The following is a 24544-nucleotide window of genomic DNA, read 5'->3' on the forward strand; positions in this document are numbered from 1 at the left end:
AAACATAACGTCAAACGTTTTAAAAGTACTTCTTCATGGAGTGCATAGTTAAACTGTGGAACTCTCTCCCACAGGAGGCAGTGATGGCCACCAACTTCGATGGCTTTAAAAAAGAGGGTTGGACAAGATTCATGGAGGGAGAGGGCTATCGATGGCTATGAGCCATGATGGCTGTGCTTTGCCTCCATGGTTGGAGGCAGCAATGCTTCTGAATTCCGGTCGCTGGAAACCGGAGGAGGGGAGAGTGCTGTGCTCAGATCCCTCTCGGGGGCTTCCTACAGGCATCTGTTTGGCCACTGGGATAACAGGATGTTGGACTCGCCGGGCCATTGGCCGGATCCACCTGGGGTTTTCCTCTGTTCTTAAGACGTGTCCCTTCTCTCCTGCAGGCCTTCCTCGAACGATACCTGACGGCTGGGCCTACCATCCAGTACCACAAGGACCGCTGGCTGGCTAAGCAGTGGACTCTTGTCAGCGAGGAGCCAGTGACCAACGGCTTGAAGGACGGGGTGGTCTTTGTCCTGAAGCGCCAGGACTTCAGTCTGGTGGTGAGCACGAAAAAGATCCCCTTCTTCAAGCTCTCGGAGGAGTTTGTGGACCCCAAGTCGCACAAGTTTGTGATGCGGCTTCAGTCAGAGACCTCCGTGTGAACTGAATCTGGGGTTTAGGGGCTTGGATGCCAGAGGAGCGATTTGCGACGGGGAGCAGCCCTGGTGCACAACACCTGCCTCATCGGAATTTAGAGATTTCCAAGTTCGGGGTTTGGGAAGAGGTATTTCCACCAAGTTTTCCTTCCTGGAGTTGGGAGTTTGCACCAATGACCTTACATCTTCTGATGCCGCCATCGATGGACCTTTCTTCACAATGCCAATGGAGGGGTGGGGTGGGGTGGGTGGGCGTGTCCTCTTTTTCTCGTCCCTCCCCGGGGTTTTTATATTTTTTTGGTAGCAAAACTCCCAGGAGACCAGAAGGTGTGCAAGTGGAAAGGATGGTATCTTCGCCACCCCCCAAACCCTGGCCTGGTCCCAAGTGAAGCGATTGAAATTTATGGTGCCAAATTTTAAGGGCTAATTCCGTTCACTGTCTTCACCAGCATCTCCAAACACTTGAGGAACCTTCTTGAATGTTAGTTTGTTTTTTTAAAAAAAAAAGAACACAAACCGACTCTAACCTCACAGTTCTGGCCTTGGAAATATCACCTGATGCTGTTGTAGTGGTTGCCGTCCATCTTCTGTCGTTCTCTGAGCTTGCACAAGACTTTTGCGGAGTCCCACGAAAGCAAATGCCTGTGGATGGTAGGCTTGTGTGGCTGCTATTTTTGTAATCTTCCATCATTCCGTGGCACATGCAAAAAACCAACCCCAACCCAGCCAGCTCTCCCGAATTTTTGCAAGTCCAATCTACAAATTATCCTGTTTCAACTTCCTCTGGGGTCTTTCTCTGACTCAAGTTTTTAAACACGCAAAGACACATTTTGGGGGAAAGATGGGGTGAGGTTTTTTAAATGGTGACTTTTTTTATTTTTTAGATGCTGTTCTCTTTTAAAGGACATCCTGTGTGTTGTAAATAGTTGACTTCTCTAGGGTGACCCAAACTGTCTCCTGGCTGGGTCTGTCTCCTTGACTCTTCCCTGTGGTTTGACCCTTGGCTTGACTTGAAAGAAGGCTGTTAACATTCTGTAGGACTTGGGTATAAGCTGATAAACTGACCCCCCCTCCCCTTTCTGGAGTGTGAGAGGCTGCTTCTTTTGCACAAGCCCCTTTCAAATGAACGGCCGCCCCCCCACGAGCGGGTGGGTGTTCCTGTTCATTTTGACAAGGCTTCTGCAGGGAAACTGCCCAGTGGATCCTGCCCTCTTTGAAAACCACAGCAAAATGCCGTGAATTTCAGAGTTCTGGAGCAACTTGCTTCCTCAACATTGGGGGTTTTTCCCAGATCTTCACTATTACTTTATTATTATTATTATTTTAAAAAAGCAGGTTCTCCCCTTAGAACAGCTGCACTGAAGAAAATTCAACAGTGTGAGAAATGGGCAATTTGCAGCTTTGCTCTTCAAGCAGGCCACCTTTCTGTCTGTGTTGTGGGGTGGTTTGCCTCCACTCCACCTTGAACAGCTTTGGTGGAGAGACAACATCTGGGTGAAGCTGCTGTCTTATCATCCCAGAAAGGAGCCCCCTCCTCCCCTGTCAGTTTCCCCAGGCAACCATCCACCCTGCCTTGAGCTTTCATGCAGCTCCGCCAGCCGCCTCAATGCCTTTTGGGAAATCCAAGAACAGAGATGTTGATTGGCTGCCCCTGCCACCAGAGCCTGATGAGGTCACAGTGGGCCGTAACTCCCATCATCCTCTTTGTGCTTTAAATGTTTATTGTTCTGTCTTCTGGAATAAATTCCTCCCCCCCCCCCCCCCGCCTTGCTACAAGGAATATACCTCAGGAGTTTTTCTGCCGAGGTTATTTCCATAGCTGCGCTGAAAGTTTCAACTTACCTAGGGTTGTTTTTTAAAATAAAATTAATTATTATTAAAAGTAGGTGTTGGGTTGCTCTCAAACTAATTGCAGTGTTGATGCTTGGTGAGAGCTGCTCAAGCCTTCTCTCTATGTGGGTGGTTCTTCTTGGGGGGGGGGTTGGTAAGGATGTTGGGGTGAGAAATCTCAAATGGCATCTTTGGCCAGGCTCCTCCCCTCCAGCCATTTTAGACTACAACTCCCATCAGCCTCAGCCCATGCAGTTAATTCTAGTTGTGGATGATGGGTGTTGTAGTCCAAAACAACTGGAGGGCAACAGCCTGGCTATGGCTGTCAGATTGTATCACTGTGATGTTTAAATTTTATTTCACTGTGATTTTTTTTTAATGTTTCGTTTTTTAAATATATATATATTTGGAGCACGATCCAGCCAGAAGGTGAAGCACTTTCTCAATTAATTCCCTTTGATTACAGCATCTCTCCTGTTGAAACCAGTGTGCAACGCTATGGCTGGATTCTGCCTTTTTAAAATTTTAATTATTAAAGGAGGACTTTGAAAAGATGTTTCCTTAAGTTGGATCTGTCCGGTTTCGGGTGGGGCGGGGGTGAGAGGAGTAAGCATTCTAGAACCTTTCCCCCCCTGCTATGGAATCCCACATGACGAAACAGGAGACTTCCTGATGGAGGCCACTTAGGACCTCTTCGGCACATCTTTGGTTTAAAGGGCACACCTGAAAATGTGAAGTGCAAATGTGACCTGTTGACTACAGTTGCGACCTCAGGGTGGGGGGCTTGCTGGGGCCAGCTTGTAGCTCGCTGCCCATTGGGAAGCCCAGCCTTGCTGGTTGTGAAATGGCCTTCAGAAACCTGAAAATGGGGCCTACCTGCATCAGTGGGACATTTCTCCCCCTCCTATGTTGTACTGGTGAAGATTGCCCCCCTTTTCTCTGCCAGAAGGCACCTCCTGTTGTGCCATCTCCTGCTCTATTTTTTTTTTTTTTTGGTCTTCATTTTTCCACCTATGATATTTGCTTCACTTCCGCCATAAACCTGCTTTAAACTAATGGCAACATCTCTCTCCCCAACCCTCCTGTGTGGCTTAGCCTACGATACATGCAGATCTCCTTGATCTGGCACTGGTGGGTGCTAACACCTCTACCAGAGCAGCCAAAAGGTGACCCGAGAGCCACATAGCAGCCCCTTGAACCCCAACTGCAGCCTTCACCAATCTGATGCCCTTCAGATGGCTTGGACTGGGGCTGATGGGAGTTGCAGTTCCTAAACGTTTGGCAGGCACTGGATTGGTAAAGTCTGGTGGGTTCTCTGTAGCCTCTGGTTGGGTTGGGTCCTGCACCTGTTTAAAGAGTTCAGGAAGTCTTAGTTTACTCTTAGAGCAGTGTTTCCCAAACTTGGGTCTCCAGCTGTTTTTGGATTACAACTCCCACCGTCCCTAACTGGCAAGACCAGTGGTTGTCAGGGATGATGGGAACTGTAGTCCAACAACAGCTGAAGAACCAAGTTTGGGAAACACTGTCTTAGAGCAAGCAAGAGCTGGTTCTGTATGTACAAGTGTGCAGGTGAGCCCATTTCTTAAGAGGCTTCAGGCATGTTATGTAGTGATCCATTTGTGTAGTAATAATTCTCTTGTCTTGAGCGATGTGCTTTCTCTGGCTGGTGGCATCCTCCTAGGGATGGTTGCCACTTCGTGGCAAAAGCTCAAAGCGAGCCAGAAGTCACAAAATGCTCACAAGCCCAGGCAAGCAACAAGTTTGTGGCAACACATCTTTGGTGTTTCTCTTCCACTAAGGTGGAGAGATCTTGAATATACGGTGGTCTTTCCTCTCCTCTTTGTTTCCCTAGTTGAGAACATTTAATTTAGGCTTTCCAACCTGGTGCTCCCTTGCTGGTTTGGCCTGCCATTCCTGTCACCCCCCAAGCTGCCGTTCTGTGGTCCTGCTCACATTGCACAGCTGTGATGGCTGGGGCTGATGGGAATTGTAGTCCAGAGCAGCTGTCAGAGCTGGGGAAAGCGGATTTAACCTGTCCCTGCTTGTATCTCTGATCTTGGCCTTCCAGATGTGACTTCACTGCCATTTCACATTGTCACAGACGAAACCCTTCTGGCTTGATCGCAAGTAGTGGTTTGGCAAGAGGACATAGTTTCAGTGGCAGAAATACCCCCCCCCCTCGTATTGAAAATGTAAAATAGAAACTTCTTCCCCCCCCCCCCCCCGGCCTCAAACACACACTGAATTTAGGAAAATACTTTTTTGTTTCTTTTTTAAAGACAGAGTTGGAAAAACCTTGTGCATGCGTGTAGAAAATTGTAAAATGTAAAATTGTTTTTTAATATATAAAATTTTGTTTTTACAGTTTGCAGTGGTACTAAGCATTATTGCAATGTTAGTAAGGTTTTTTTTCATAAATCTAGGAAGTAAAACTGTACATTTTTTAAAAAATAAAAATAAACACCTTTTGGAACTTTTGAAATTCCTTTTTTCCCACCCCCTCTTTCCAATATTTACAGGAGAGGTGTGAGTTTGAAATGTATTTCTAGCTCAGCCGAAGTCCCCTTTGCAAGTTAAATGTGGAAACTCCAATCTGACCCCTGATAAATATCAAGGACTGTTCTGCTGAGAAATGTGAGGCAGAATGGATGATAACAGTAGCACCGCAAATGAACTTTCACAGATAAGAGGCTGGCAGGTCATAACCTGCCTAGAGCCACACAAAGAGTTTAGTTATGGAACTGGCATTTCAGGTTCCCCATTCACAACACATGCTGGTGTCTCTGATTCGTTGATCATTAAAATCGCTGTGATAGAAATGAGGTTCTGAGTGGGCCTGAATTTTAGGTAGCAAGTGGCTGGGAGTGGAAGTCTCCTTTGCCATTTTCCCCTTGTTTGATTTGGTTACAGCTGTTCTTACTGCTTCTTAAAATCCACAACAGCAAACTACGACTCTTTTCCCCCAAGCTGCAGGCTGCTCTGAATGCTTCTGCTGACTGCTCTTGTTGCAGTCACTCAGGGCAAAATGCAGCACATTAACGGCTTAATTAAATGCCATTATGGGCAGAGTGCATCTCTCTGGGATGAGGTGGTGGAGCAGGAAAGCAATTGACTGGAAGGTCGCTTCACTGAGCACAGTGGCTGCGCTGCAATTGCTGCTGTCAGAGTTCCGCTGTCTCTTTGCTATCTGAGACAGAATGCTGGGTGAATTCCCCTTTTTAAAAAAGGGATGTTTTATTTTATAAAATGGATATACTGCTTGCTTGCAAGGAAAAAAAAAGACAAACCTCAAAGCCATTAAAAAGAGGAAGAAAACAATAAAACTAAAACTATCAGTGAAAACAACTACATAAAACAGTCAAGTACTAATTAAAAACAGATTGACGCTCATGTAAACTTTCGATGTATCTGGGTTGTCTAAACAAAAGTGTGTTTTGCAAGCGCTGAAAAGAGCACAGTAAAAGGATCTGCCCGGTGTCAATAGGCAGGGAGCTCCAAAGTTTAGGATTCCTATAACAAAATCAATATCTTATAAATGTGGAATGAGTATTCTGTGGCACCCGTATCATTTCCCGTTCCGCAGATTAAAGCAGTCAAGTGCGCACATGGTAAGGCGATCTTCAAGGTAAAACTGGTCTCAAGTGTTGGCATTTGGCTCTCTTCTCTTCCAGCAGTTGAAGCCAAGCACAAGGGTACATCAACCTTTGCTGACCTGGAGCCCTGCAGATAGTCTGGACTCCCAACTCCCATCCACCCCAGCTGTTAGTACAAACTGGCCATCATGCCAGGGAGTTCTGGGAGTTGGGGGTCTAAAACATCTTGGAGGGCTGACGAAGGCTGAGTACAGTTGTACCTCTGGTTAAGAACTTGATTCGTTCTGGAGGTCCGTTCTCAACCTGCAACTGTCCTTAACCTGAGGTATCACTTTAGCTAATGGGGCCTTGCTCCGCCACCACACAATTTCTGTTCTCATCCTGAAGCAAAGTTCTTAACCTGAGGTACTATTTCTGGGTTAGTGGAGTCTGTAACCTGAATCGTCTGTAACCCGAGGTACCACTGTACTGAAAATGTGGCAAGTGCTCCTCTGCCCTGTGCTCTGAAAGATGAGTGCTCAATTGTGGGGGTTTTTGCCTAATACTTAACGGGGGTGTTTTGCCCCGCAGAAAGGAATTAATTTTCAGCTAAATAAACTGTAATTTTGGCGATAATATCAGCAAATAAAGGGTTTATAATATAAAACCCAAAAGCATGAGGGGAGGAGTTGAAAAAGAAAAGAGCTCTCATCCATGCTGGCAGATTTAGTGAAGCTGGAAAAAAAGATATCCCTAAAGGAATTTAGGATCAGCCTTAAAAGGCTGTTGTCAAAGTAGTCTTTTTATCTATTGCTTATCACACGAAACAAAGGAAATTCAATTAATTCCTGCTTCTACGCATCTTTACACCCTCCAGTGACTGTGCTTATACTGTAATAGCTTGATTGCAATTGCAAAGATCTCTGAGCAGCCTTGAATGCCATGTTACTGAACTCACTGGTTTGCTTGCTCTGCAAGAGCATGTCCCATACAGATTTTTTTTTAAGTCCAAGAGGATTCTGTTGGCTAAATATTTGAAGAACATAAAGAGGAGCCTTGCTGGATCTGGTCAATGGCCCATCTAGGCCAGCAGCCTGTTCTCCCAGGAGCCAGCCACATGCCTCTGGGAAGCCTTGCAAGCAGGACCTGAGCACAAAAGCACTCTCTCCTGTGGTTTCCTGCAATTGGGATTTAGAGGCATACCATGCCCTGAAGTCTGGCTTGGGGGTTATTCCTGATGCCTAGGACTGCACCAGCCCTGCGCTCAGCAAGCGGGAGAAGGGGGGCCCTACATGAGTACAGATTTTGAAATCCCACATGTACATCTATATGCATATAGAACCCCTTATCAAGTGTGCCAAATGTGTGGCCGGTAGGGGGCTGGCTACCAGGTGCGGTGGGAGTAGGGCCTGGCTGTAAATTCCTCACAAATAGTTTTAAGGTGTTTATGGGATTTATGGATTATCTGAACCCCACTTACCTGCAGCTCATAGTGAGCATGTGGAGAATCAAGTGCATATATATGCATTTATGTACATATCCGTTGCACGGGGGGGAAATCTTTATATTAACATCAACGTTTGGACACTCTTATACAAGCTTTACTATTATTGTTTAGGTCCGAACTATGCACTTAGGTTGGGTAGAAGGGGTAGAGGGAGATGTTTAGTTTGTCCCCTTTCTCTCTTCCATATGCAACTCAAAAGGACAAGTTTTTGCAAATCTCAAACACAATAAGAAAAATCACTAAACATACATGTACAGAGGGGCACTGTCCCATCCCTAATTCTTATCAACAAAGTATATCATAGAATCAGAGTTGGAAGGGACCCTGAGAATCTATCCCCGCAATGCAGGATTTAATAAATTTAATGCAGTGTTACCTTGGTTCTTGAACTTAATCCGGTCCAGAAATGCATTCGACTCCCAAAACGTTCAAAAACCAAGTTGCTGCTTCCGATTGGTGCAGGTGCCCCCGGAAACAATAGCTGACAGTCGCATCAGACGTTCAGCTTCCGAAAAACGTTCTTAAACTGGAACACTTGCTTCCGGGTTTTTGGTGTTTGGGAGCTGATTTGTTGGTTAACTTAAGCCGTTTGAGAACCAAGGTTCCACTGTGTTAAATTTTTTATTTTAATATTGCCACCCCAGTGACGTTGTTACACTTGCTTTTGTTTAGTTTGTGTTCATGTATAATAAAAATGAAACATTAAAAATGAAACACTGGCTATCTGCAGACCTAACTCCCAGGTAAGAGAGTATAATCATCGAGACCAATGACAACTCCCACAGGCCAACATTTCCTGAGCCAAGGCAAAAGCAGGGCTGCGTCTCCTCAGGAAGAAATGGAGGTGGTGTGCTAGAATGAAGAAGTATTCAGTAGCTTGGGGAATAAATTAGTGGTTTTGTCCCTGAAGAAAGAGCACTCATTGAAAAATGTGGGCACATTGGCTAGTTTATAAATATCTGGCTTAAAAAATATATATTCAAAAGTTCAATAAATGCTTCCTCTTGCAGTCATAGATTGACCCCCCCCCCCAGCCATGTGTGTGTGTGTGTGATGTCTCAAGGGGGGCTCCAATCCTACTTTAAGCTGAATACATGGCATAATTAAAATCAATAGTGTGAATTGGAACAACTGCTTCAAGGCTCCCATATGTTGGTAGTAAGAGCTTTTCACCTGTCCTGTATAAAAGGAACTTGGATGGGCCTCCTGGGTTAGGGAAGTCCACATTTTGCCTGCGCCTCTGGCTGGTGGCCCTGTGTGCTTGAAGCCTCTTCGTTATCATTTATAGTTGGTACTTGCACCATTTCCAGAGGCTCCTCAGGAATTGGCTTGAAGGCCTGTTGGGGGGGTGGGGGTGGGGGAGAACAAAGGAATGCAAAAGCAGAAATGATAAAAATTCCCCTGCCTAGAAACATGGGAGGCACTCGTGGCTATGTTGGAACACAAATGGTCCATAAATATAATACAATTATTGATTTGAACCACTTCATGAGGCAGTCTTGCTTGAAAACTGGAACAGAAGGGTTTTGAAAACGAACAAACACCCCTCGTGTCGTTGCTCCTTTTCTACATGGCTCTTTTTCACAGAGTGCTATGGTGCCTTCCTACCATATTTTGAAAGGAAGCAGTGTTTGGGTCCCTCCTTGCCAGGGGGTAATATAAAGCCAAATTACCTCAGGATTCAGCTGCGTGGCCTCTTCTGCAGTAGGAAAGTCGGAATCTACAAATCAAAAGTTAAAGATTGACAATTATCAACAGCAGCTGTGGGTAAGTTTTTGCCTTCCAGGCGCCACTGAACTACAACTCCCATCAGCCCCAGCAAGTATGGCCAAGGTCATAGGATGGTGGGAGTTGTAGTTCAGTGGCGCTTGAAAGGGCAAAGCTTCCCCACACCTGATCTGTAGTCAACCCTCAGCTCTGAGCATCTCCCATCTCCAGTGATGGGATACAAATACTGGCCTGCCTTAGGAGGCTGTTGTCAAGATTGTTGAGATAATGTAGGCAGAATGAATTTCAAGGTGCTCTGCTTAGCAATGTAATAAAACAACATGGCTCTACTGGACTTGTTAAAAAAAGCTCTGAATGGATATTTTCTTACCTGATGATTCAATGATAGATTCTGTCCTGCTATGGCTTCCTATGTCAAAAGAGAGAGATAGCATATTCATTTAAAGCAATACAGTACTGAGAATAAATCTTGTGTGCGTGCACAGCAGTATTTTCTTCACAGGGAAGATGAAGTGCAAGATCTAAAAATGGACTGTATCCATTTTAAAATCCTTGAAGAATTTAAGAGAATCAATTTAGTTATTCACCTGCCAGAAAGTTTCATAGCGCGGTGGGCAGAATATTCCTTGAGCGATCACATCAAGGCATTGTGAATTTGCAACGAAGGGTGAACTCTCTGACACCGGGTGGCACAGTAGAGCATATCTGTCAAGCTGATGCCCACCAGATGTTTTTTGCTGGCAACTGTTGGCTTCACCCAGTGTGGTTCTTGTGCTAGTTGGGACTAATGAAAGTTGTAGTGTAGAGGAAGTAGAGTTGTAGCACATGCTCATGTCCACCCACCAGGGGGCTCTGTAACTCAAAGGCTCTCCTTCCACTTCCACCCTTCCTAAGCATGGCCTTTTTGGCCACAATCACACCAAGAATTCTGGGAGCTGTAGTTTGCTAACGGCAATGAGAGTATTAGGAGACCTCTAGAAGAGGCGGACAGGGCAGAGCCTGGGGGCTCCACAGCTATGAGTTAGAATAGAAGATGAGAGGCGGGGGGGGGGCACCAAATTTTTGTGTTGCACAGGGTGTCGCTGAAATTTGAGACCCCTCCCAGGTCCGCCACTGCCCCTAGTCCCCCTGTGGAGCTACAATTCCCAGAGTGGTTTAACAACCAACCCCTCTTCTCAGGGAACTCTGAGAATTGCAGCTCTGGGAGGAAAATAAGGGGGCCTCCTAACGACTCTCAGTGCCCTTAACGAACCAATATTGACAGGAAGCCATGAAGTGTCTGTACTAAGCAAATGAAGCGCCAAGTCTCACCTCTTCCTCTCTTCCTTCTGTACATGAGGAACAGGATCAGCAACAGGACCAGAACGAGCAAAAGTGGAACTAAGTACTTAACATACAAGAACGTCGGTGCTCCTTGATTGAGAGTTGAAGGAACTGGAGTAAAAGATGGAGTGAATAAGAGTGAATTTCAGATTACATATGGCAACCAAAATTTGCTGGATTTTGTAAATATCTCCTGATGGACACTGCAACGCCTATCAGCCATTGCCAAGAAGTCCATATCGCCATGCTGACTGGGGCTCATGGGAGCTGTGGTCTAAAATGGCCAGCAGGCACCAGGTTGGTGAAGGTATCTCTAAGGTATCCTAGCCAGAAACTACTCAAGCAATTTAAGGAGGGTTTAAGTTGTGGGAGACCACAAGTACCAAGGAATTTCTCCAGTGCATGTCCCATTTAAATGCACGGCTATTGTACCAATAATATTTCTAATGGCCCACCAGGTATTGCTGCTAAGCAGGTTTCTTTTGGACTCTGAACTCTCGCACTTCCTTTGCTCATAGGCTGTGGCTCAAATGATGCATTTCATGGGATTCCATTATTATTATTTCATCTTCCACTTTTCTTTAAAGCCAAAGCAGTCCCGAGCAATCGGGATCTCAGGGCACTTCCAGACTGTCGCTGTTTTGAGATGGGAATTCAATCATATACAGTGGAACCTTGGTTTTCGAATGTAATTCGTTCCAGAAGACTGTCCAACTTCCGAAGCTTTTGAAAAGTGAAAACTCAATATGGAAGACTCAATACAATAAGGAAACTCAAAATAGAAGCCACCTTGGAAGTTTGACTTCCAAGGCGCATTCGAAAACGGAAGCATTTACTTCCGGGTTTATGGTGTTCAGGTTCCAAATGGTTTGTTGACAGAGATGTCAAAAAACCGAGGCTCCACTGTAATGGCAAATTCTGGTTGCACAATTATCGGGAGGCAGAAGAAACCCTTCCCAGTGGAGGAAGGATGGGTGGGTGGGTGGATGGGACTGCTTAACCTCTTCCCTGCTGGTCATTTCCCAGCTCAGAATGGTCCTCCCCAATTCACTTTTTCATCCACAGATGAAATACATGAGGAAGCTACAGAAACCCAGAATTGTCGCCTCCTCATTGGGAAGGGCCTTTATGAGCTGGAAAAGAAGCAGTGCGAAAGCAGTCTCTATACTTTCTGGTAGCCTGAGCTTGTCTAGGATAATTTTAGGATTTTTAAAATACCACCCCGCTACCCAGAAACAAAATATGGGTTTGTGTTTTGGGGCAAGTGGGGTGGGGTTTTGAGGTGCCTGATCAATGTCACTTAGGTGTGAACGTTCCATGACATCATGCCCAGTAAGCCAATAGTAAGAGATGCAGAGAAGAGTGGCATTCACTGTAGCCAGGCAAGATATAACCACTAACAGTCACATTTCAAGTCTCTTGGGAATAGACTGGCACCCGTTTTACAAGGCAGTGTTGATGTGTGCTTCTGTGCTTCTCCCTTGTGGAAATTCAATATGGCAGCTTGCCTCACCATGGCAGTGATCTCTCAGGGAAACGGTGCTGGAGTTTTGACTCTCCTTGTTGCGCACAGTGCAGGTGTAATCCCAGGTTAGATCTGGGGGCTTCTGAGTGATGTGTAGAGATGGCCGCTCAGAGAGAACCGCCCCCATTTCAGAAGTCGACCAGGCGTAAGTCACGTCCTCTCCTTCCCCTCCAGTTACCACACAGTTCAAGGTGACATTGCAGGTCCCATTCACTGAGTGGATGGTGATGGCTGGCTTCAGCAGCCTTCCTTCGGGAGAGAAAATTAGGAGATTCAAACACTTTATGTGCTGGACAAAATCATACAAGCTGTTTTTGAATAACGAATCCATTTCATACTTGGGGATTGTGGTAAAACTGATATGCTGAAGAAGAGCCTTTGCTGGAGCAGACAAAAGGTCAACATAGGACAGTGGGCAGACAAGAGACTTCATGGAATCCAATAAACAGCCCTTGCCCAATTTATGCCCTCAGCACCTGGTAGGCAGGGATATACTGCCTCAGAAAATGGAGGTTCTGTTTAGCTATCAGGCCTAATATTTAGTAACTGATAAGACTCTCCTGTATGATGAGATAGATTATTCGCTTTGTGATCATCAACTTATAGGCCACATTCACACCATACATTTAAAACACTATGGTACCACTCTATAAACAGTCAGAGCTTCCCCCAAATAATCATGGCAACTGTTGTTAAGGGCACTGAGAGTTGTTAGGAGGCCCCTATAAACCTCACGGAGTGACGGTTCCCCCAAGTTCCCTGTGAAGAGGGATTGACTGTGAAACCACTCTGCGAATTGTAGCTCTTGGAGGGGAATCAGGGGTCTCCAACACACACATATGAACACCTGGCACTTACTACCTTGATGTTCTGTTTCGCTCTTTACAGTGGGGTCAGGCAGCGTAGTGGTGATACCCAAGTCTCTGTTGGAGGGGTCTGTTCTATTATAAGTTGGCAACAACGTGAAGGACTCGTTTTGTTGCCGTGTCGCGTTGACAAACTCAGCTTGGAGATGTTTTGTTTGACCATCTTTGGAGGGATGTTCTGATTCCTCTGCTTGATGAGCTAGATTGAGAAAGGAAGAAATGTTAACGATGGGGATGTCTCGAATATGCCTTCTGACGAAGCAGAATGTTTGTTTGTTTGCTTGCTTGCTTGCTTGTTTCATAAAATTTGAACATTGCTTGATTGCAAACAGAACCAAAACTCTCAGAGCAGTTAATAATAATAATAATAATAATAATAATTTCAGAAAAAAACTGTCCAAAACAACAATAAACACAGAAAAACCAGCAATAAATTAAAAACAGATTTAATAATAATAATAATAATAATAATAATAATAATAATTTATTTATACCCCCACCCATCTGGCTGGGTTTCCCCAGCCACTCTGGGCGGCTTCCAATAAAACATTAAAAATACATTAAAACATCAGTCATTAAAAACTTCCCTAAATAGGGCTGCCTTCAGATGTCTTCTAAAAGTCAGGTAGTTGTTTATTTCCTTGACATCTGATGGGAGGACGTTCCACAGGGCGGGCGCCACTACCGAGAAGGCCCTCTGCCTGGTTCCCTGTAACCTCACATCTCACAGTGAAGGAACTGCCAGAAGGCCCTCGGTGCTGGACCTCAGTGTCCGGGTTGAACGATGGGGGTGGAGACGCTCCTTCAGGTATACTGGGCCAAAGGCGTTTAGGGCTTTAAAGGTCAGCACCAACACTTTGAATTGTGCTCGGAAACGTACTGGGAGCCAATGTAGGTGTTATGTGGTCTCGGTGGCCACTCCCAGTCAACAGTCTAGCTGCCGCATTCTGGATTAATTGTAGTTTCCAGGTTACCTTCAAAGGTAGCCCCATGTAGAGCGCATTGCAGTAGTCCAAGTGGGAGATAACCAGAGCATGCACTACTCTGGTGAGACAGTCTGTGGGCAGGTAGGGTCTCAGCCTGCGTACCAGCTGCCCTGGACACAGAAGTGACCTGTGCCTCCATGGACAGCTGTGAGTCCAAAATTACTCCCATGCTGCACACCTGGTCCTTCAGGGGCACAGTTGCCCCATTCAGGACCAGGGAGTCCCCTACACCTGCCCATCCCCTGTCCCCCCAAAACAGTACTTCTGTCTTGTCAGGATTCAACCTCAATCTGTTAGCCACCTTCCATCCTCCAACCACCTCCAGACACTCACACAGGACCTTCACCGCTTTCACTGGTTTCGATTTGAAAGAGAGGTAGAGCTGGGTATCATCTGCATACTGATGAACACCCAGCCCAAACCTCTGATGATCTCTCCCAGCGGCTTCATGTAGATGTTAAAAAGCATGGGGGAGAAGATGGAACTCTGAGGCACCCCACAAGTGAGAGCCCAGGGGTCTGAACACTCATCCCCCAACACCACTTTCTGGACATGGCCCAGGAGGAAGGAACGGAACCACTGTATAACAGTGCCCCCAGCTCCCAGCAAAGCAGATATTTATTTTTCTGTTGCAACAGAGTTCCCTCCCGAGGTAGAAGAGACACAGAACAATGGTATGTAAGCTTTTGAAATTGCCCACCCTGTAACCCAAGACCCCCCCAAAAAAAACATCATACATACATCACAGATGGAGGTGGTTCTCCAGCAGAAATTTAAGTGTTGCTTCTCTCCTGTCTGCCTGGATACCTGATAATGCCTTATCTAGTTGCCTTTTCTGGGTAGCCTGGCCATTCCTTTGAGATGGTAAATACTGAATCTCTTACACATATTGATAGTTTGCCCAGCTTAACATATACCATACTTGCCAGACTATATTTGCAGAGAGGTGTGAGCTCCTGCAGTCCAAAGACAATTGGAAAGCTTTTCCCATTTCCTTCCTCCTTGCAGAGAAATATTTGAGGTCAATTTCGGAGAGTCAAAATGGCTTCAGGATTGCCCTTCTGTACTATTTCAGACATGTGGTTTATGAACATTTATTCTATATTTGAGACCTTAGAATTCTTATAACCGGATCCATAACAACACACGGCATTCCCAAGATGCATTTGGGCAGCACCCCATATGTTAAACTTCAGCCATGTTTTGAAAGCTGAGAATATGGGAGAGTTTCCATCCGAGTTTATACCAGTGGTAGAAACCAGTCAATATAAAGTACAAAATATAAAGTAACACAACCTCGGGAGAATCAAGTATTAATTATTAAACATGACAAGCTAGAAACTAATAGTCATAGCAGATCTGAGAGCTGTGACAACGTTCAGATATGTTACTGCCTGTTTGGTAATAGATTAATTAGAGTCCTCAAGGAAGATGATCAAAAGGTTCTCTAAGGATCGGCCATACTGGATGTGCAGCAAAAATTCTCCTCACCACATGGAGGGATGATACTATCTATCCACTTCAGCTATCCCAGAATGAGGGAGCTGGATGGCAGTTTGGCCATCTGCATGGGCTGAGTATGGATCTAACAAGGGGACTGCCTCCCCCTCCAGAGATGCCAGTTTGCCCCCAAGATTGAGGGGGCCGGGCGCATGTTGTGCGCACGTGATGTCACAAACATTGTGCATTGTGCACATGTGACCTCATGTGCATTGTGTGTGGGCAAAGCGCCTGTAATTCTGGAGGAGTTGTGTGCTGTGTTGTGTGCAGGGCCACTTCAAGATTGCCCCCCCCCTAAAACAAATATTGAGGGGGCCAAGGTGCCTTCGGTCCCCTAGAGTTAGCACGCCGGCCCCCCTCTTTTTCAGGCAAGGAAGACCATTCCTCTCTGGCTGCCCATCCTTGTACAATTCAAGGGGATGAAGCGGCCATTTTCCTAAAGCACCAATCCCTGCAAATGTGAGTTGGCAAGACCCCTCTCCTGGGTATCCAAGTGGGCAGGATCTCTTTGGTACCCAATTCTCTTTTGTTGCAAGAACGCAAGTCAGCTATTTCTGAAAACAATGAGTACTGGGGAGCCCCTGGAATATTAGCTGTGTGAATATTCTCACCTCAATTAAAACTATCTTAATGCAAGGAGGTGGGATTGGCAGGGATTTGCAGAGCAAAAGCTGGCAGCTTTGGCAGCTGGCTCATTAACATCTCTTTAATGTTCCTGCTTTGAGCAGCACCCCTGGGATCCTGAGGCCACTCAGGGGCCCACATTTCCGTACTTGGAGGGCAACTCTTGTTCTTTGCAAAGCCTCGCCTCTTCCCCATATGCAAAGCAGAGATAACTCAGTACTCCTAAGAGGAATTGCACAGAGAGCATGCGGATTTGTAAAGCTCTTTGTTTTTCAGAATGGGGATTGTTGAAATTTCCCTGGAACAAATGCACACACAGAGACCTAAAAGCAGGACATCGTCCTCAGCACTAATAGTACAGCATCAGCGGTCCGTTGACCCCATTGCTCTTGAGAAGTTCTTGAGAGGTTTGGATTTGAAAAAAAGGAAAAGGAAAAACCAGCAGATTTCTACACTTTGGGGTTTGAATGAAGATATGTTTGCAAGTTTGTGAGCCGTATAAGGGTGTTAGAAGATGGCTGGATCAGACCCATCTAGTCCTGCATCCTGTTCTCACAATGGCCTTCCAAATGCCTCTACTGGGAGGTGTGCAAGCAGGATCTGAGCACGGGAACACTTTCTCCTCACTTGCAAATTCATAGCAAGTGTTTGTTAAGTGTGTGGGGAAGGGGGTTCTACTGGAAAGCTGGAAATTCAAAGGCAGCTCCCATTTGGCTCCATTTGGATGTCATGAACCAGCGACAGAGTAGCAAAGGGAGGCTTTGGGTTGTTTCCTTTATTCTTGCACAGATCTGCTCCAGCCTGCATGCCTGGGCTTCTTGCAGTTTGTTGCCGTTACAAAACAGCAGTCCCACAAAACCACAAACGTTTCTTGTTGGGATTGTTTGTTGTTTCATTTCAGCCAGGCATATGGAAGAGGCTGATAAGAAGGCATGTTGAAAAACTGTCATCTTTAGTCTTCGGGCAGAGCCACACCTTACATTTAAAGCACAACCAGTGTTTAAAGCACATGGCGTCCACCAAAGAATGTTGGGGACTGTAGATTGCTGGGAATTATAGTTCTGTGAGAGGAGAAACTACAGTTCCCATAACTGTTTGGTGGAAGTAATGTGCTTTAAATGTGCATTGTTAAATGTGCCTAAATGTAGCCCTATTTTACCTCCTCCTTTGTTAAATTGTAGCTTATGGCTGAAATGGAATGTATGTATGTATATACCGGTATGTATAAAAAAACCCAAAGCAGCCTCCTTTCCAGAGGAATCTCTGGCTTGAGCAATGGACAATCAAATAAAAATTAGACACACCAAATAGCATGAGAAAACATGCAATATTTGAAATATCATGTTGTGAAGCTGAGTGCTTGTTACACCTTATTTCATTTTAAAGGTGCAAATCTTTAAAAGACAAACAATTAAATTTGCAAGCAGATTCCAGCTGGGAAATTTTGGAGGATCTCCCCCCCTCCTGCTCAAAGTGATTTTGGTGTTTAATCAACCACTCCCACGTGAACAGCTACCCACAAATCACTTTGCACTCTCTCAGAGGGCTACTTGCTCTGGGAATCTGAGTTAGGTTTCGTTACGGAAATTACAAGGGGGGCACATCTTTAAAGTTGTTAAATGTTACAAATATTATGCATAAATGTATCCTCTCGACTTGACAGATCAGGGAAGTTACCTAGCTTTAAAAATCATATAAAATCAACTCCTTTGCCAGTTTCCTCCATTCAAATGCTATTTTGCCCTTGAAAATCGCTGGGCAAAGGCTCTCCTCCAGACTTGCCCAGGTGCCAGACTATGCAAACCATAGTTCTATTGTTCTTTTGTAGTAGCTGCTTCCCAATACAGTACATATCCTCTATTTGCCTGTTACCCTGACACATTCCTCCTATGTTAATCATGTATAACCCTCCCCTTTGGTGATGTAGTGATGATGTAGCAATGATGTAGTGATGATGCTCAACGAACTGTATGCTGGGATAAGGCAGAAAGGTTTAAAAGTTCTTGTCGCCCCATTCTCGGGGTTCAAAAATTCCTCTTTGAACCTGTTGCGCAATAAACTTTGGTCTACAGCTAATTGCTCCGGTTGGTGGCTGGACTCCTTCTTTGTTCCGCAGGGACCCGCGGGCTCTGCCCGATGAGCTGGGTGGCTGAGCAGCCTCGCACCTAGATTTTTTGCACAACTAAAGTGGACTAAAGTACTCTGTTGCAACAAATCTGCTTGGGTGGGAACCCAAAACAACTTTAACCAGAAGTGTTGCCATCCAGTTCCCATAAGTGGGACTTGTCACTTCCATTCTGCTGCAACTTAAAAGAATAATAAAAAAATAAATCTGTGCTTGTAGTTGTAACAACCTTAGGTAAACCACTCTGTGAAGTCTGCCTGAAAAGCACTATATAAACACTGTAAGTAAATAATAGGACATATAATCTTTGTGTATGCAAGTCAGGAAGGATGCTCAGATATAGAACCTCCCCACCAACCCCAGAATGAGTGCTCATGAGAAAGCAGACTTTTTCTATCCTCCATTGCAAGCAAATCAGGATGTACGTGCTCAGTGAACAGGTCATCACACCGCCCGCCTGTCTCATGACTGCGTTTTCTGGACCTTCTGATTGGACAGCTCCCTCTCTTTGAGAGTCAGGGAACATAAAGATCCTCCATTGCCTCAGCCCAGCTGCCTCCACTTCCCCTCTGACGTGTGGGTGTTGAACCACTGCGCAGCGTATTTCCCTGCATTCTTTGGGGGAAGTGGTATAAGGCCCCAAAGTGCTGCTCTATGCTATAAGTCCTCCTGCCGGTCAGATATTGTTAAACCACCACGACTGTCCCTGTCTTTTCCTGTTCTGCAGCTGAGTGTGGAGACAGAGCTCGGCCGGATAAAAGAATTGGGCTGGACGCCTTTTGGAAAGCACGTGTCCTACAATAATGTGAAGTTTCTGACTTCGGAACTCACCTGTCAGGGGAAAGAGCAGCAGAATCCAAAGCCATCCTCCATGGGTCTGCATTGGAGTCTGTTTTCTGCGGCGGACTCTAGAGCAAAACCTCGTGAACGATTCAGAAAGCAGCAGTTCCTCCTTTTCTATCTCCGCTTCCCCTTTAACTAGAGAGTTAAAAGAAGAAATGCTGTAGAAATACTACAGATGATGAAGGCAGGCTAGGGATTTGCAGGATGTGGACATTTGTTTTCTTGAACTTTTTTTAAAAAAACACACGTGCCAAAAACAGCCTCCAGGAAGTTTCAGTGGCCATGTAAACACACGAAGCTGCTAACCGTGTAATGAGTCAAATAATCAGTCCCTCTGTATTGAGAGCCAGTGTGGTGTGATGGTTAGAGTGTCGGACTAGGACCTGGGAGACCGGGGTTCAAATCCTCCACTCAACCATGAAGTTGGGAAGCCTATCACTGCCCCTCCCAGCCTTACCTACTTTATAGGGTTGCTGTAGGGATTAAATGAGGAGAGACAATGTGTGTGCCACCTTGAGTTCCTTGGATGAAAGGTAGGATATAAATTCAATCCATTAATCTACATGTGATTAATGGATTGAATTCCTTGTAGTTTAATGGCGAATTTTGGATATAGCAGAGATGTAAAAGATTTGATTATAAAAGATGCAGGAGGAAATGATTAACAATAGGACCCACAAAGGGGAGGAGCGAAGTCCAGGAGATTCTGTGGAATATTGTCTTTATGTTGTATGTTGGATACGTGATCGTAAAACTGTAATTTGAAAAACCAAAAATAAAAATAAATCGTCTGCTCCAACTGCCTAAGGCTCTGCAAGATCTCCCTCATTACCTGCTCCTTGAGATCCTTTTTTAGATGGAGCTTTCTCCACCTCAAGTCTGCATTCTGCTGCTAAGCACTGGGTTCTCCTATCAGCAGAAGTGGCAGGGAAGCGGCTGGCTTAATATTTTTCTGTGATTTTTCTGCTGAAGCTCTACCTCCGCTGCCCAGCAGCTTTTTGCTTTGCAACAGAAAAGATCCAGGGGAGAGGAAGTTTGCGAATTAAAACAGGTGTGTGGGGGGGGGGGCCGAAGGGTGAAGTTGTCCTCTCATTCTTGAAGGCTGCTTGGAGCAGGAGGAGGAGGAGGAAGAGATACACATGGCTGCATGCAAAGTGGATTCTGGCTTCAGCTGCTGCTGCAACTGTTCCGTTTTCATTTTATTTTTTTGCCTTAACACAGAACAGGGTCAGGGTTGAAAGCGCTGCTGGTAAACTCCACATCAATTTTAATGCTTGGATTTGGCGGGGTCTGAAAAAAAAATGCAAAGTGCAGGCCTTTGGCAATGCTAAGTATCAAAGTCAGTGTAAATACCAGACTTTGAAAAGTTGGTAGCACTGGATCAAGTTCATAAATCTTATTTAATTAATTAAACTAAATAGTTTTAACTGGCTTTTGAATAAATGTGCAATTAATTGTTGATGTACCAGAACAAGTGATTGGTCTGTGCTGCAGAAGTTCCCTTTTGCCTTGCCTTGCACCCCTGCCTGCCTGCCTGTCTCATCCAGAACCCAGCTGAAGATCTGATCTTACCCACTGAATTGGAAGCTCAGTTAAACAAAATCTCTCTTCAGATTCTCTGTGCATCTGATAAGATCTGAGTCAGTGGGTAAGACAGGATTATCACAAGGCACAGATCTGCAGGGCAATGCAAATAGTTATTGGGCTGTCACACTGCCCCAGCTTCCACCATCTGAAGGCAGCCCTGTTTAGGGGTTTGTAATGTTTGATGTTTTATTCTGTTTTTAATCTGTTGGGAACTGCCCAGAGTAGCTGGGGAAACCCAGCCAGATGAATGGGGTATTTATGATGATGGTGATTACTACTACTACTACTACTACTACTACTACTACCAACCTAGCAGTTCGAAATCACACCAGTCCAAAATCACACCAGTCCAAGTAGATAAATAGGTACTGCTGTGGCAGGAAAGTAAACACCATTTGCGTGCGCTCTGGTTTCCGTCATGATGTCCGGTTGCGTCAGAAGTGGTTTAGTCATGCTGGCCATATGACCCAGAAAGCTGTCTGTAGACAAATGCCGGCTCCCACAGCCTGAAGCAAGATTTGCGCCACACCCTATAGTCATCTTTGACTGGACTTAACTATCCAGGGGTCCTTTACCTTTTACGATCAAAATGTGGGTCAAGAGAAAGTGTGGATGAGCTCTGGCAAGGCAAAAAAACAACAAACCATGCAAATACACCTGTCCAGCATCTTTTTGAGCCTGCTGTGTATCCAAAAGGAGCATCAAGGGAGAGCTGGACCGTCCTTGTTGAGGTGAGGAAGTCTCAACTTCCGTTTCTCATTTTTCCAGTTTTAAATTAAGCTGTTCACATTTTCACACCAGTTTGTGATTTTTTGAAAATCCACCAACATTTCAGTGCAAGGTTCTGTTAATATACCTGTACTCCCCTCCCCACATAATGCATTCTTGTATGTTATTTTCACTTCAATATATCCATTTATATGAACACTTTACCCTGGCATATACAATTTTTTGAACGTATTACTGGAGAACTGCAATGCAAAACTTTAAGAAGTGCAGATTTTGAAAGATGACACTTGTCCTTTTGAAAAGGGTGAATTATGCAAGTTTGCCTTTAAAAGCAAACGGAATAAAATTTCTCCCCAATCTGTCCCTTGACATTTGATTAGTAGGCATGGAATGTGAGCATAGAGCGAAGTGACTGAGAAGGCAGAGATGGCTGAACCAGGGAAGGGTTGACTGAGCAGCTGAAGAAGAATGGACAGGAAGCGAGGGGGAATAGTTATTTATTTTAAAAAGTGGCATTCTGTTGAAGATATAGGTAGGTAGCCGTGTTGGTCTGTCGTAGTTGAAACAAAATTTTAAAAATCCTTCCAGTAGCACCTTAGAGACCAACTAAGTTTGTTCTTGGTATGAGCTTTTGTGTGCATGCACACTTCTTCAAAGCTCATACCAAGAACAAACTTAGTTGGTCTCTAAGGTGCTACTGGAAGGAATTTTTTTATGTTGAAGTCCTTACAAAACAAAGCATTACAGACATTCATTTAACAAGGTAATGTGCGTGCACACAACATTCAAAATTACCCTAAAGTGCCAAACAAAAATGCACATACCTACAAGAAAATCAAACAAATGTTGTGAGACAGCGCTAATGATTCAGCCTGCTGATCAGCAAATTAATCTGGAAGGGGAGACAAGTGAGTGAGTTCTGTGGATGCCATTGCAGAAGAGGGGTCCTTTCTCATGAAGCTAATCCATCTTCTCTCCAAAGGTGGAGGCACTTGAAGCAGGGGCCTCCATAAAAGATCTCGACAATTCACTTGGAAGCAGACAACCCTGCTGTCCTGGGCTGCGGCAGATGATGGGTCCATGTTTCTGCTCAATTCTGACTCCAAATATCCATGTATTTTGACTTCCAGTGCATATTCTCTATTGCAAATAAGGGTCCCAAATAGGCAGCAGATAATAACGGGTGGAAAGAAGCAGATGGGTGGACAGAGACACTGTGACAGCCACCAACTTGGGTGAGTTTAAGAGACAAATTCTAAGCCAGCAAAAGTGGGCAGGGATAGGTTTTCTTCCTCTCTCTTAAGATGAGAACTGGCAGCTGGCAGGGCATTCAATGAAGCTGAATGCTGGAAGGTTCAGGAAAGAAAGAAAGAAAGAACGAAAGAAAGATCCTCACAGAGCATATAGCCAAATGATTGTACTTGTTCCCACAAGAGGTAAGGCTGGCCACCAACTTGGACTGCTTTAGAACAGAATGAGACATTGCATTGGGTGGTGTGAGGCATTTTGCAAACCTCAACAATTACCCAATTACCTGATTGCCAAAAGCTGACATAATTGTGCAGACAGGTGATTGACATGGTGCATTTTTTCCCTTTTGCTCTGCTTTGGAAGAGGTGAGTTTCTACTAGATGCTGGTGGCAGTGCTGCCCTGTGGGTGGGCATCTACCCCTGCTTTGCTGTGGTGGCTGGTACCCAGTGGGATGTGGAAGGCAGAAAGCTCAACAGCCAATGATAGGTGGAGCCAACTCATTCTAGTTTTGTCCTCCTCCCTCCTCCTCCCTGTTGAGTTCTCATGGAATCATAGAATTGTAGTGTTGGAAGGGACCACAAGTCATCTAGTCCAACCCCCTGCAATGCAGGAAATCTTTTGCCCAAGGTGGGGTTTGAACCCACGAACCTGAGATTATGAGTCTTACGATCTACCAACTGAGCTATCCCAGCTACAAGAGCAACACTGAGGTGAAGGGCTCACCCACACTTCCTCTTCTGCATGGGTCCAAGCAGTTTCCCACTGGTCTTGTGCTTTCGAGTGGTTTTCCGGGACTGGTCTTTTGCAGTAAATTTGAACAAATAGCAAACTGTGGAAAACCCAAAGTTTTGGGGCAGATGGGTGTGTGGCTAAACCCTAAAGAGGAGGGAGCTGACAGGCAAGGCCATGCTCTAGGCTGAATGTATGTAGGTGAGAAGGCAGGCAGGTGGGGGATAACTGAAGGCAGATGGATTTGCATCCATGCGCTGTTTGCTCTGATGGTCCAGTCTCTGCTACTGCTTTGTCCCCTTGGTCCTTGGTCCAGTGGGTTGCTAGAGAATTTTGTCGTACTCTGTGGTTTCAGCAGGTTTTGGGTTGTTCACTGTCTCGTAGACTGTCTTGGAGTCCTGGTCCTCGCGCTGCAAGAGAAAACAAACACATTTCCATAGGACGGCGCCGTTAAGGAAGTCGCTGCCTATTCTGAAAGATACTGCTGCCTGTTTGCAGAATGAGCACCAATTCAGCAATGCACATCAGAATACCAGCTGAGCCCTGTTGGCCGGAAAAGCCAAGGTGGGTCTGCCTAGTCCAGCAGGCTCTTCCCCATAGTGGTAGCTATCCTAAGCTGCTGCCCACCCCAGCAGCCCAGTGGTGAGAGTGTTGGACTAGGACCTGGGAGACCAGGGTTCAAAGCCCCACTTGACCTTGGGCCAGTCACTTCCTCTTAGCCTAACCTACCTCACAGGGTTGTTAGGGGGATTAAATGAGGAGGGAGAGGACTGTGTGTGAACCAAATGTGGATACAACACAGATCTGTGTCCAATCCGATGCCCTGCAGTTGTTTTGGGCAACAACTCCCATCAGCCCCAGCCAGCCATGGTCCTATCAGTGCCAGCAATATATGGCTGTCCTAGCTCAAGCTGATGGGAGTTGTAGTCCAAAATGTCTAAAGGGCACCAGGTTGGGGAAGTCTGCCATAGATGGCGAGCTGAGCCTCACAGATTCAGAAGGAGAAGGATGTGTGTCTGCGAAGGTCAAGAGTTTTAATACTGGGGTAGTTACAAACCTAAAGGTAAAGGTAAAGGACACCTGACAGTTAAGTGCAGTCACAGACGACTCTGGGTTTGCGGCGCTCATCTTACTTTACAGGCCAAGGGAGCCGGCGTTTGTCCACATACAGTTT

General features: G+C 45.5%; 2 protein-coding genes across 4 annotated transcripts in view; one reads left to right on the top strand and one right to left on the bottom strand.

Moving 5' to 3' along the window:
- The window catches only part of VANGL2 (VANGL planar cell polarity protein 2), a 38914-nt gene extending 38028 nt beyond the window's left edge, over positions 1-886 (top strand). For all 3 annotated transcript variants that reach the window (XM_033174691.1, XM_033174693.1, XM_033174694.1), the window contains one exon: positions 390-886. In XM_033174691.1, the coding sequence (XP_033030582.1) occupies positions 390-650 (261 nt within the window). In that variant the 3' untranslated portion in view covers positions 651-886. The remainder of the gene's footprint in view (positions 1-389) is intronic.
- Positions 887-23363: 22477 nt separating this feature from the next.
- Positions 23364-24544, bottom strand: part of LOC117039105 (SLAM family member 9-like) — a 39035-nt gene continuing 37854 nt past the window's right edge. Inside the window, exon 10 of the mRNA XM_033136139.1 lies at positions 23364-23780. Within this exon, the coding sequence (XP_032992030.1) occupies positions 23694-23780 (87 nt within the window). The 3' untranslated portion in view covers positions 23364-23693. The remainder of the gene's footprint in view (positions 23781-24544) is intronic.

The sequence above is a fragment of the Lacerta agilis genome, chromosome 17, assembly GCF_009819535.1.
Source record: "Lacerta agilis isolate rLacAgi1 chromosome 17, rLacAgi1.pri, whole genome shotgun sequence".
NCBI lineage: Eukaryota > Metazoa > Chordata > Lepidosauria > Squamata > Lacertidae > Lacerta > Lacerta agilis.